We start from the raw sequence: 15,208 nt of genomic DNA, 5'->3' as shown, positions 1-15,208 counted from the left end.
AAAAATTTCAAATTCTCATATATAATGAAAAAAAGTATACGGAACCAATGGTTTATAATAGGCAATAATCTATTATATATTTAATAATATCATTAAACCCGATTTTTTAATTTTATAACAAACATACTAGTAAACTCTGTTCGTCTATTAAGCTTTCAATAGATTATATATACTACTGAATAGATTAATTATTTTTGTGACTTTCCATTATTTTTTTTAACTTTTTTGAAACTTTAATTTGCTAAATAATACTTAACGTAAATGTCAATAAATGATGTAAGTCTAATATCATATTTTCACTGCAGCTTCAACTTACTTATGTTAATCAAATAAAAATTTGGTCGTTTCCATTGCCATAAGCTGATTTGTGCAAGCAAAACTGCCTAAATGAGACAAGTGGAAACATGGTAACATATATTATAGAAAATCTCTGCAATGATGTTTAAAAAGTATGTAATACTAATTTGATTATTCTGTGGTTGTATTTGTATTTTTTTTACCTAATATATTCACAAATAGAAAAATTCACAACTGGAAATATGCATATGTAAAATAATTGAATATGTAAACGATTTTTATTCGATACTTCATTCATTCGAAATTTATTCGAAATTCATTTGAATTTTACTCGATTTTCTAAAAACTATAACATTGTGTTTGTACACTAATAGATAAACAGACGTTACTGAATCGATCGTCTGATGGTCATTAATGATATATTTGTAAGCTATCTTATATCTCCTAAATCCTTATAATTTTACGGCATTTAATGTAAGGTATATAAAAAAGATTTTATAATTTTAATTAAATTTTTTATTTTAATTATATTTTTAAATAATAACATTTAATTTACTATAGACAATTTTTGTTGCAGCTATCAACCAATAGAATCAATGAAATTTTTTTAATGACTATTATTTATTGCCAATAATACTTTTACTTTTGTAAATTTATTTATAACTAATAATGTTAAAATATTTCTCGAGAGTGCCTAAGTGCCTTCAGATACGCCCTCACATCGCCTTAACGTGCTTAATATTATTTTGCTTAATTTATTTACAGGTAATTGCGTTCATTTTCAACTTGAATCAATATGGGCATGACTGCGCTAATATCTTTGCACCACGCCCTTCCTTATAGCGAATGTGATTGACTTAAAACAGAGATCAATATAACAGATACAATATAGAAAAACTATCAACTATTGAACTTGATTGTGAATAACAAGAATTTTTCTTACATAAAGAAATTTATAATTAAAATTGTAAATGAAAATGAAAACGAAAATTACCATGAACTTATATGGTTTAATTTCTTTTTTTTAATTAAATTAATTTTTTATTACAGTGGGATTTCTTTTTATTTATATATGATCATATATTATATATATAAATATACACAGTTTTTTATGTTTCATTGTAGTTTATTTTACTTTTAATGTAGAACTATTGAGACCACCAATCATAATGTATATATAGTTAGAAGAATAGATAAGGATAAAAACGAAATATTAGCTCCCATCCCATCGGTAGATGATCTTTTGTGTTGCTCATCAACTTTAACCGAATAAAATATACTACGCTTTTCGAAAGAAAACCAAAATATTAGCTGTTGAGGACATCCCAACTTCGAGCGAGAATTGGAATTCCCGATCTCATAGTCTCCTCCTCAGTATATTTAGATGCAATTGGATGTTATGATGACTTTCTTTAATTTGTCGTGAAGTATGTACTTTTTGAGAAGCTACAGTGGATTCAGTAGCCAATAGAGATGCAGATCCTCCTTTTCCCCTCTCTCTCACTCGACCTTTCTTCGGTTCTCTCTCTCTCCCTAAAGGGAGAAAGAAACTTTTCTCTCTTTCTAGCTCTCTTTATATTTGTTCTTTAGAAAACATTATTCATTTTAATATTTTTTCGTAAATCTTTTACTTGTTTATAACGAACCATTAACTTCTTATCTTTTAAACATAATTTGAGTTCACCATCTATAATGCAGATTATAAATTAGAATAAAGAATGATTGCTTTCTAAAATGTTACATTTACTCCCTGTTTCAACAAAAACCACCAATCAATTAAATAAATTTAATGGATCGGCCAGCATTTATGCATCAAGAAAAGTTGAGTACTAATAAGATATGTAGGTAGTTGATGTGAATAAAGATTGAGTAATAATTTGATAGGAATGTAAGTAAGGTGAATGAACGTTGCGTTAACTCAATTAGCTACTAAATTTTTTTATATCATGTTCCCACTACATCCAAAACAACTTAAGTTAATCAAATTAAGATTTGATCCTATTGACATAACTTGATTTATGCACGTGAAACAGCTTTTATGTGTCAAAAAATTCTAGGATATTCAACCGAAATATATATTTTTTGAACCCATTTCGTACCTCCGTATGGTGCATCACACGGTTAACTTTGAATATTTTTTAAAAATATACAAAAGTAATTAATTGAATGTTTTTTATATTAACTACTAAGTTTGATATCTTAGTAATATAAAAATATATAATTCGAGCAGTTTTTCTTCTATCCATATTTTTCAGCTTGTCTGACATAAAAAGTGTCCAAAAAATCCTTTTTTAATTAAATAAAAATTAAAATATAATAATACCATATATACATATATATAATTATATAAATATAATATAGTTTTCATATTCGACATTTTTGAAAAAAATTCCCTTGATTTATTTTTAACTAAGTTAAAAAGCACGAAAGCTTTTTGTGTGAATAACCAAGTTTCATTAGGTAGTGGGAACATACTATTAGATTGCTCACAATTTTGGAGGGGGTCAATTGCTCTAAACCCGATTGAGTATGTGATTAATTTCTATATTGATGATACTACACAGTATTTTAAAATATATTTACTAAGAAGGGGGTTATGAATATATTTATATATATTTTTATGAAACATATGAATACACTGCAAAAGTTTTAGTGTAACCAAATTTCTTTTAAATATAGTTACTATGGAACTAATTACTTATTTTAAAAATGAATATAATTTTTAAGTTTAGTTTGTTTATATAATTAATTGCTCAATAGAAATCAATCGATATTTATACATTTTTATATTCTCAATTTTTTTCTAAAGCAATTGTGAACATCCAACCTAATGGGTATTTTATATATCTAATATATATCTATAATTTTTAGTTTTATTTTTTCTCAAAGTAGTTGTAAACACCCACCTTTACTGAATCTTGTTTTATTTTGTTCGACCTTAAATTGGATTCTCTGTATCTGAATTGGAACCATAAACCACATTTTTTTAGTTGAACAATTATTACAATCTCCTTATTTGGTTTGCTATTAATACTCATCTTATTCCCTATATACGAGTATTCGTATGAGGCTACTTTCTCGATTTACGGTAACTTTAATTTATATTACAATAGGCGAAACCTAATTTAAATTTCAAATAAATTATCTACTTAACTACAAAATAGTCAAATCAATCGAAATGATGTTTTCATCAAATAAATTGACTCTGAATCATCTAACACTAATAGATACTAAGTTTTCGTTGACATGATTAATTTTGGTTAGTTAGAATTTCAAAAATCCATATTTAGTTTTGTAAGACACATACATACTTCTGTATATATATATATATATATGTTTACTGTATACTAGTCGATTAAAAGTTGATTTTCTCAAGTGGGAGTTGTCTGAGTAATGAGCAATAAGTAATCATTTTAAATTACCAGACAAATTAAGTTGCGTGGTAGCAACAACTTTTAAACTAAAAAACAATTGCATATTCAGTATATCAATTTACAAAGTAAACTAAATGTTTTAAATATATTACATTTATTAAAAATATAATGATAAGTTTTATTAAATTTTCAATAGAAGTAAAGGAATTTTTTGCATTTTTGTTGAAGTGGCTATGCTTAGTTTGGGTTCAACAATCACTTATATCATGTTCCCACTGCAGATGAAGCTTCTTATGTTAATGAAATCAAGATTTGATCGTTTTCATTGGCAAAAGCTAATTAATAACTTTTTAGTTTTCATTTTACATATAAAACATAAGACAAATATAATATTTCAATTACAATTTGGTAATTTCTGCAAAATTGTAATAAATAAACATTTAAATGTTTATTTAGACTTTTTAAATTAATAATAAAAAAATTTGTTCTGTAATTTTAAGGTCTTAAAATGTTTTCTTTTCATTTAGCAAAGAAGTACATATTCTTACGAAGAGTACAAATAATTTTTTTAAATTAAATACAAAGAAAATGGAATTCAAAAACTATTTATATTTAAATATAAAAAATGATTATATTTAGCTAGAATATAAATATCAAATATAAATATAAATAAATATAAATCCCAATTTGTAGGGCAGTAAGTACTTGAGTATATTTTGATGTAATATATATATAGTAATTAGTACCGGAGTAATTATTTTACCCTGTACTAATTACAATAGTATTAACAACAATATAGTATTTATTCTAATACAACCGGTACTATAACGTTAATTATAAGCAAATATTAATAATGAACTTGTCGTTCCTACGGCACAATTCGTTCCGTAGCTATACGTACTACCCACTCTCAACTATAGTGGGCGCAGACAACTAAGCACATGCGACTATAAGTTGTGGGGCTGCGATTAGAAGTGAGTAAAAAATCTTTCGCAACATTACAATGTCAAAACACGTAATTGCAGAGCATAAAGTTTATATAAGAAATATTTAAACAATTTCTCAAGGTTTACATTTTCGAGATATGTTTTGCACTACAAAAAAGTGTAAATGTCGCTAAAATATTCGTATGCGTCACGCTATTGTGGTTAGAAAGAAATTCGCTTTTCTTTACGATGTACACTTTGCTTAGGAGTAAACAATAGAAAAGAAAGTTTTTCTTAAATATTTAAAATATTTCAAATTAATTCTCTTAAAATTATTTTTAAAATTAATTACATTCAATATTTTATTAAAGTTTATAAAAAAAAAAGAAACATTTCCAAGAAAATAGAGTGGCCCAATTGAACTGCAACCAACTTTAATATTGTAAAACTTTCGAATTATTGGCACTGCGGCCATCTATGTATGTTTTTCAACGGTGGGGATTTTGGTCTGACAGTAACTGATTTTATCCTTTATGATCGCAAGGAATATTTTATAAATTTTCAAAAAAAAAATGTGAAGTCCATAAGACCATGGAACAGCGTTTCACATTAACATAACCTTGTTATGTTCGAAGAATGTTATGACCTCTGGTGAGAAAAATTTCCGGATTGCGCAAATAAACACTATAACTAATTTTACTAAACAAAGTGGTAATATCACATCCAGATTAACCACATGCTTAATCACAACATGGATATTATTTATCGAATTAACATTCAATAGCTTCACTGGATTGCACATATCATAAGCAAGAACGAGTACACTCCAGAGATAAAGATTAGTAAAGTGTCAATCGATTAATGTACGATTGGTTGCTACATGAAGTTTGAGAAGGTGAGCATTAAGGAAACGCACCCAAAGAAGGATGTTGCGTTAAGACAAAACTCGATTAAGTTACGCCCAATGAAATATATAGTGGGTATATATACTCGATATCAGAAAAGTTTGCATTAATTTGTTTTTAATTTAACGGAAAAACACAGACTTCGTTAATACATTTGGTTTCATCAAATCTAACTGCCATATTTCTCCACAAAAATAAAATAATACAAAATCAATAATGAAAGCACCCGTATATCGATTATTTAATCTGATAAGTAAAATATTTATATTAACTAACAAACAATCTGTAACTTAGTTTACCGTTACACTTATATAGTTGATGTGTTATCAAAATACAATTAAATTGCTTTAGTTTTGCTCTAAAGTGCTTTATAACTACACTTTCATCATTAAATCTGCTTTTTTGCTTCACAATTCTGTATGTTTTCCAAAGGTGGGGATTTGAAACAGAAAATAACCATAGAAAGTAAGTGAATTTAAAAAGAAATGCATAATAGCAATTATATTTGAAAGTGGAATAGATTATAGCAACAAAATTATAAAAGATTTATTAATTCTGCTTTTATTATGTTATTATCCTTTTAAATGTGTCAGTGTATAAATCCATGTTTGATTTTTGATGATTTTCATACTTTATCATGTTATTAACTATAAGAGTGCTTATATATGTTTTATTAAAATAATATTACAAAATAATAATTAAAAAAAAGTATGGAATGTAAATTTAATAATGTAAATTTTTAACATTGTCTGGATAAGCACAGCTGTAGATATTATTATTGAAAACATTTCATTGTTCTTAGATTTACTTGCAATGTTAATCGATATCAAATTTTAGAAGGGTTCGAATAAAAATGAAAAGACAACAACAAAAAATTTTAGTGATTTTATTGAAATTTAACGAACCATATAACGCTCGCTGTCTTGAGTATTGCCAAACAGTGTTGCATGATCAGCCAAATGTCAATAAATTAACTAAAAAAATTTGTTGTTGTCTTTTCATTTCTATTTGAACCCTTTTAACTTAAAAATAATTTCTTTTCGTCGTAAGACACGTCACTTTTGGTAAAAAAAAAACATTAGATATGACATTAGATATGAAATTTTTTTATTTTTGGCAGGGTACAGTACCTTCTTGATATTGAATAAAAGTTTGACTTATTAATATGAGTGATACGTAAATAAAATACTACAAATGTCTATTAAACTTTATTAAATTTCTGGCCTTGGTAATTCAAATGAAATATATCGGTAGTAGACTATATGTTACTAATCTTCTAAAAATGACTTATGGCGGTTAATTTTCAGTAAAAAAATATTTATTATTTAAGTGTATCCATGTATATTAAACCATAAAGCAATAAAGAAAATGTGATTTTTTCCATATTTAATATCGTGTGTATCTAAATATCGGTGCTTTATTGTGTGCATGGATATTTGCATTTCGAAATTTACGCCGAAACTTTATTGGTCAAGGGGAAGTGAAGCAAAAATTGAATTTCCTGTGAGCAAATTACGAAAATTTGCATTAATTTGTTTTTAACTTTCATATAAATTGCGAAAATTATTTCTTAAATATTTGGTGGTTAGTGAAAAGCATTCAATGAATTAATTTTAGTTTGCTTTCAGTAATGCCAAATATTAGATGCTTTCAAAAATTTAAGATTTAATTCGTCAAATAAATGTTTACAAAATGCGTGTATATTTTTTATTTTATTTGTTTATATTAAACAGATTTTTCAAATCCGTTTTGACGAAAAAAACTAAGTTCTTAACACAAACTATTGTCTTCAATTGAGAGGTTTTTATCGAACAGTAGTGTTATTGCAACAACATAAATTTTTAGCAACAATTAATGCTATAATATTGAAATTTAACAATTAAAAATAAAAAATATAATAAATTAATTTAATTACAGAATTATGTAGAATTTAATTTAATTCTATAACTGGTTTATGATTTTATTCTAATACAGCACAGCAAATGAATTTGTTAATAAAGTTTCACAGCAAATTAACAAAACAAAATTAACAAAGTTCGAACATACAAGCGAAGTACGGCTTTGGATCAGTTGGCTAATAAAGACTGATTCTGAGCTTCAAACTGGGCAGGGTATAAGCTCAACCCCTGGTAGTTGCAGTCTCAAAAAATTACATACGAAAGCTTTTCAGTTTCCAAAAATGCAAGGTTATGGTTTTGGTTTCAATAAGTAGTAGAGAAATATCATTATTCCAAGGAAAACATTAACTTATAGAAGCAAGAATTTTATTAGAACATAATCTATATAAACAGACTCGTTTCTTGACCACGAAGGTCATGTGATATAAAACTTTCTATGTGAATACTTGAAATCATTAGCCTATGCAGCCCTTTTTATGAGATATGATCTTTAAAGTTGTGGGAAATTGAACTTCCACTATGAAGTTCCTTAGACATTCGCTTGTCTAGCATATGTGATTATTTTGTGAAAAATGTTTATTAAATTAATTTTTAAAAATTTAATAATTATTTAGTCAGTCAAGTATTTGTTTGAAAATTGTAAGATAATGTCAAAAAAAATTTGTTTTCATAGCAGTTGAAACTAATTATGTTGATGTAATTAAGAATTGGTTGTTTTCATTGCCATAAACTGATTTATTCATATGAAAAGATTGTAAAAGTTTACATTTTACATATAAAATATACGACAAATAAAATATTTCAAATTTTGGTCATTTTCCTTGTGGGAAATTTAATTTTAAGAGTTGCATTTTTCATCTCAAGTGAGTTGATTTATTTATAATGAGCTCATTTATATAAAAGCTTTTGGTACGAGTACGGTAAATTATCGTCATTAGCGGCTTTAATGAGCAAAAGTGCCTAAATGAGACCAGTGGAAACATAGTATTAATTATGTGTTATTTAGGTTGACTTTTGTTATTGTAATTTTTAATGGAATTATAGTATATACTTATCGTGGTATATATTAATTTTAAACTCTATACTTTTTGAAAATTTTATTTTTCAGAAATTCTTAAAGTTTAAAAATAATGATTGTTTTTATTTTTAAGCGATTAAATTGAATAAAGAAGATATCGATTGCATGTTCTAAATGCTCACAAAAACAGATTAATTAGAAGTTTTTATTCTTATCCAAGTAATGTAAAAGTAGAAAAATGCACTTCAGAGTTTATACCAATAAAATACTAATAGATAAGCTAATTTAAAAATAGTATCTAATTCTTTTTTTTTTTGTGATTTGCGTGGCAATTAAAATTTGTTAAGAAGCTAAAAAGCGTTTAAAGCAATTTAAACAAAATCCAATACAAAAATCGTACCAAGTTACGAGTTGATACAGCCTAACATTAGAACCATTAAATTACAATAAAATAAACTTTCTTTGGCACCAGAAAAGGTATGACAGCCAGTAAACAAAACAAAGGTAACGTGGATAAAAACACAATGAATTAAAACGAAGTGGAAGAAGATGGTAGCAACAAAAGTCAAAATATTGAAAAATCGGAAAACAGCCCACATGGAAAGCATACCATAGACAAGTAAGACAATTCTTCGCTGACAACCTGACAATACGAAAAAGAAGGTCAACATAATTATGGACAAAACAAAAACATAGAGAACCTACCTCAAAAATCATCAAGGTGCACTATTCATCGATATACTAAAGACACTAAAAAACAAACAAAATAGAAAAAAAAATGATATTATTTGAAATAAAAAAGTAAGCAAATAAGTAAACAAAAAAACTACAACAAACGAGTATCTCGGCTAAAATGTAGGCAACGCCTTTGCAGTCTAAGGCTTCACTAAAGTACAACACACAGACTATACTAAATCGTAGACCCTTTGTAGACCGTGCGAGTGTCTATGGAAAATTTCGTAATAATTTTATTTGTACACGACAGACTTGCCTACGCCAATGTTGGTTGGCCCAGAAAAGTCAAAACTTGCTAACTCCATGCGGAAATACAAGAAACTCCTTTCGTTGACTTTGTTTTTTGGTTGCTAGTGAAGCACTTTGACAGCACGCTTCCCTTTGCTGTGAGTTGAAGACCTACAATCAAGCGATTGATTGTTATATCCTTTCCTCCTTTCGGCTTTTGTTTATGTTGCCGTTGCGGGCTCTGTTTTTCCACGTCATTTTCATGCAATGTACAACATAAAAATTGATTGGTTATTTAGTTTTGTAGGTTGATTTTGATGGATTTTGTAGGTCAAGTTAGCAGCCATTAACACACATGCATATGCCACATCATAACTTCGGAGTGGAGCCGTTTCGGTAATTGTTGTGATATAAATCAACAATGTCAAGAAAAATATTAATATAATGCAGAAAAGTTGTAATTTGTTGAATTATATAAATTATTTATAATTATTTTGTTACTTTTTTATAAAAAAAAATTTCACAAAAAGTTTTAGATTTTTCGAGGTTTTTGAGACCAAAACCTTCAGACATTCAAACCCCCATAGTTTTGAATAAAAATTATTTCTCAAGCACAACTGAAATTAGTTAATAAATAGAACAGAAAAAAAAATTACATATTATAATTCTTCAGATAGCTAAACCCATTCTGCTTGGAGAATATACTATTCATGATAAATGATATTCGCTAGTATCCGCATTTTTTTGTTACATTTTAAATAAAAATATAACACTTATTGATAATTAAACTTAATAAAGTATTTATAACCATTGCTATATATGACTTTTTGCCATTGTCTGGATAGTTTCATAGTTCCAGTCATGTAGAGATTTTATGATTTATCGACGAAAAACTTGACCAAATCAATTTCAACAGCCTTTCGGTCGGCCAATTTTTCACCAATAAACGAATTTTGCAGAAACCAAAACAAATTATAATCAAATTATTATAAATGGTTTAAGGTCTGGGCTATACGAAGGATGTATTTAAATGTTTCAACGAAATTTCGTCATTTGTGAGATGTGTATAGCCTGGCATTGCCTTAATGAAAAGCAACTTCTATTCTGTTGGCTTAACGAACAATTTTTTTTGATTATTTAGTTCACATGGTCGAAATAGAGATCCTTGTACCGGGCTAAAGTAGCTGGTAATAAACAATTCCCTTACAAGTCCATCAAAAACTCTGCATAACCTTATTTGCTATCGATAAATCGTTAGAGAACTTTTGTATAAAGCCAATGGCGGCGCTAAAGAATTCAGTTAGGTGATCTACCGAGTTATGCTCTGCGTCATATTGGTAAAGTGACAGGATAAGATTTCCACCCAAGAAACGGGAACATCCTCTCAATTTCATCTCTCAGCAAACATGGATTATCACATTGTAATAAATTATTAAGGAAATACAAACAAAAAATTCATGGAATACTCACAAAACACATATTCGTTTGATATAATCGAATTAGTGTTGCTAGATATATTGGTACCAACTTCACCCTACGATCTAAAGCGGATACTTCTTATATTGGGTAATACCATTTCTCTGAAATTTTATGCCTATATGATGTGATTAAGTTATAATATTATTCTAAGCTAAGGGACTGGAATTTTTTAATCAGTCGTCATACCGCAGTACAATGGATGAAAGGTGTAGGGAAACAGAAAACATGTTATCGATTTTGTATACAATACTGTTGAATACAACTCGGAGAATAATAAGCCATTTTTACTGTTAGTATTTGCACTATTTTTAATAAATTCTTTCTTCGACCGACTGCAAATGTATGTTAAAACGAAAGGATTTACTTTCATTAGATCAATGAAAATTTATATCTTATTTCATTTATCAATTTTTCTTAAATATTTTCATTATTATTAAAAATATTATTTTTTTATTTTGCAGGTTTTTAAATTAAAGTTATACTTTTCTTACGCAAACCCTGCAACAAAGTAACGCAAAATAGACTTTTAAAGCATGGGCGCAGGCGTAGAACAACGACCCTGGACTCCGACAGTACGCAAAGGTAAAATTAGTGCTGAAGCAACAAGTCCCGGGCCAGCTTGTGTTCAATTACCAACATTAGTCGGTAAGTACAATATAAAGAAAAAGTCTACTCAACTGCTTAATCTATTTAAGCAAAAAAAAGATATGTTATGCCATAAAAAAATCATATACAAAGTGATCCATACAATAACTTAATAGGAAGGGTAAAGTTTCGAAAATCTAAGTTGGATTATTTAACGTTTTTCATATCATAATTAAGAGATTTGTATTTTAAAAAGTAATATATAGTTTTCCAGTAAAGATATATAATTAAGGTTATTATTCATACCTTTCAGCTATGAATAATAAAAAATAAATATTACAATTTACTTTTAACTTGAAGAATAAATCATTACCGGTTTTAGTGCTTTCTTAAAAATTTCTATTAAAAGAAAACGTAATGGTCAAAAATTATTGACTTCAAATTAAAGGATAATTGGAATTCCCACGTAATTAATATATCACTGTTTCTAATTTTATAGTTTCTTTCTTCTTCAGTTTTATATATTGTACTTTCATAATCAATATATGTTCAGTTTTTATAACAAAAAAATTTTTTTTTGTTTTTTGATCTATTTTATCTATGTTTTTTATTAATTCTCTATTTCATAATATATTATAGCCTTATTCTTTCAGTAAAGTCACTCCATATGGGAACTTGAACTAGTTATACAACTTTCTTCCTTTTCTTACTCTAGGTTCTCAAATCTAACTTAATGAGAACAATTGATGTCGGATTTTATAGTATCAGTTTTCATCAATAAGCCCAATATACTAAATATAGCATATAAAATCAAAGAATTTACTTGTAACCCTCGTACTATCTTTATAAGAGTAGATTATCTAACGTAATACAATATAATTTTTATTCTAAAAATAATGACATATTTTATCATAATTTATAAGACTTGAGAGTTTTTCTATGGACTTAGAGAGGTACACTAGGATTGACAAAAGTTTCTAATTTATTCTTTTATGAGAAAGTGTTTTACAAAAGACACTGTAATCGTAATTAAGTACTCAATTTTTCCACATCTTTGGTTAGTGAAACATAGGGTCTTCCAATTTTAAACTGTGCTAAAACATTGATTTTAATGACAGCACTTCCCGTAGCCTATGTCATGAGCATCAAAAAATAGACGATAATAAATTACGCACATATTTTATTAAAGTTAGATGAATAATTTCTGTTATTTCACATCTTAAAGACGTAGTTAAAATTAAGCTTACAGCAGTTCTAAAATTTTTTGAGAATCTAAGACCGAGAATCTAATACTTAAATAGAAACCCACACAAAAGACCTCCTTACGTCGTACTTCACACATATTCTGAGCTACAAAAATAATTATTTTTCTTTTTAAATTTTTTAGTTTCTTATAAAACTAAAATAATCCTTTTATTTATCTTGTATTATCTTATCTTATAACCTTTTAAATGTACATATATAGTCTACTTTAATCAATCTATTATTTACAAAAATAATATTTTTTTCTACAGGTAGCAAAATAACCGTTGATTCTAAAAAGGCAGGTGCACCATCTTTTAAATTTGGTTTTCGACATCTACAAAAATTCGAAACAGTTGGACCAGGCCCTGCACAATATAATGTTGCCGGTTTAAGTGCTAAGGGTAAGGATACAGCACCAGCTGCTTGGATGCCGGGTCGTTATGAGAGCAAACAAAAATTTCATACACCCGCACCAGGCGAATATAATGTCGATCACGCTTCAAAGGCAATCACCAACTCAACTCCCAAATATACATTTGGTCATCGACACACAACGACTAAGGAGAATCAAACACCAGGTACATTGAATATGTTCCGAACATAAATCTGGAGTGTGTAAATATATTTAAATGGGTGGTTATTGTAATTATTGTATGTTTAACTATTGCTTAAATGGATGGATGGTTGATTGGTTGGTTGGTTGGTTGATTGGTTAATTACTTGGTTGCTGACTGTATGCCTATATATTGCTAGTTTAACAAGAACACATTTTTGGTGTTGTGGCAATGTTTTCATAAAAAAAAAATGTTTCAAATGCTTTACCATCTAAGCAGCTATCATGTACATTACAAAATCGTACATAAACTTATATATTTACTATTAACATTAATACTTTTCTCTACTCTTACCTCATGTACTCGTAACTCTGAAACTCATTCTTTTCATATATCATGTGGCTTTTATATGTTATATATATATATATATATATACGTTTTAATGTATATTAAACATATTTTCATGGTGCGTTATTGTTGATGTCAATTTTTTATTTTTTATTTTCTATTTTTTAATTTCTATTTTTTAAAGAAAATCGTGAGACATTACTATGTGTTCAAAAATGTAGCTTTTAGTTTTATTTAAATCACTTAATAAAAAAAATAAAATATGCATGAAAATTTTATTCAATATTCTATAAAAAAATTATTACAAATCAACACTAAAAGCTTCATTCATTGCATGTTAAATAAATTTTATTTAAATTTTTATTTCTCCTTCTTTAATATGTGGTCGGTCTTCCCTTCATAATGTTATAAACATACGACAAGAGCTTTTTGGCTTGTCATTATAGCTGTTAAGAGCTTTTCATGTTAATTGTTACAGATCAACGGTGTGTAGTGCCTTTCAAAAACAGTTCTAACAACAGAAGGTAATTGCAGTGCATCTCATACTGTGCACTGTTAGTTTTTGTAAATATTAGATACGCTAGTAGACTATTTTCGAAATTTATTAGATACAAATACGTTTGATGCAGTTGTTGTAATTTTTTTTTGTTGTATATGTATGTAGAGCTTATATGTAGAATTGCTTTAGAAAACATTTCTCATAGAGAAATAGAGTATGCAATAATTTTAAGCAAAACTGTCAATTTGTAATTACCTAATATATTTATTATACAAAATATTTTACGACAAAAATATGAAAAAATTATTGAAAGCAAATAATAATTAAAATAATGAATAATAAATACATAGCTTCAACCGATAAATGCACTCCAAATAATTTATTATTAATTCTTTTTTGTTGTTTTATATTTAATTTGTTAATTGTGAACATTTATTTAAATTACAATATTAATTTTGGAAACAAACAATTTTAGAAGAAACCTTAAGTTTAACGAATTAATTTCAAATTAATTCTATTTTTTCGTTACGTGTATACGACCAACTTTAACTCTCAACTGATAGACAATGGAGTCGATTGCTGCTCGAGTGCGAACCTAAAGAATCTTCAACAAAAACACCTTTCGTAGGCCCGAAAAAATTCTGCGGTGATAACAACAGATTCAAAACCAATCTAGTATGCGAAATTGAAAGTCAAAACCTAACTGATTTATGAAGAGCCTAAAAGTGCATGCGGCAGTCAAAACGTCTTATAATCCCTGAAGATATAAAGGCTGAAGCTGTACTGAACTTCAGCAGAACAGACATCAAACTATAACACGGAACTACTAACAGGTCAATGTAGACTATGATATCATCTAAAAAAGATTGGTCAAGCTAAAAACGATAGTTGCCGACTCTGTCAAAAGCAACAGGAAACAGCAGAACACGTTCTATGCGTCCACGCAGCTGTGTCAAGATACAGACTTAACTATTTAGGCAGTGAAGTTTGAGTTTTGACAAAATGCTCAATAAGTTTGGAATTGGACTAGTTGGGTGAAAAGCAGCACAAAAGATCTTTCAGGACGCAGTGCATATACAGCGTATCCATAATAATAATAATAAAGAATTTTTATCCA

The 15,208-nt window shown here is 27.6% G+C and overlaps 1 protein-coding gene across 5 annotated transcripts in view; it reads left to right on the top strand.

Moving 5' to 3' along the window:
• Nucleotides 1–15,208, top strand: part of LOC119662664 — a 56,059-nt gene that overhangs the window by 27,869 nt on the left and 12,982 nt on the right. For all 5 annotated transcript variants that reach the window (XM_038072344.1, XM_038072343.1, XM_038072342.1 and 2 more), the window contains exons 2-3: nt 11,322–11,505; nt 12,960–13,268. In XM_038072344.1, coding sequence (XP_037928272.1) covers nt 11,394–11,505; nt 12,960–13,268 — 421 coding nt within the window. In that variant the 5' untranslated portion in view covers nt 11,322–11,393. The remainder of the gene's footprint in view (nt 1–11,321; nt 11,506–12,959; nt 13,269–15,208) is intronic.

Source organism: Teleopsis dalmanni, chromosome X, assembly GCF_002237135.1.
Source record: "Teleopsis dalmanni isolate 2A chromosome X, ASM223713v2, whole genome shotgun sequence".
Taxonomy (NCBI): Eukaryota; Metazoa; Arthropoda; class Insecta; order Diptera; family Diopsidae; genus Teleopsis; species Teleopsis dalmanni.
The sequence above is the reverse complement of the archived record's forward strand: the minus strand, read 5'-3'. Positions and strand labels throughout refer to the sequence as shown.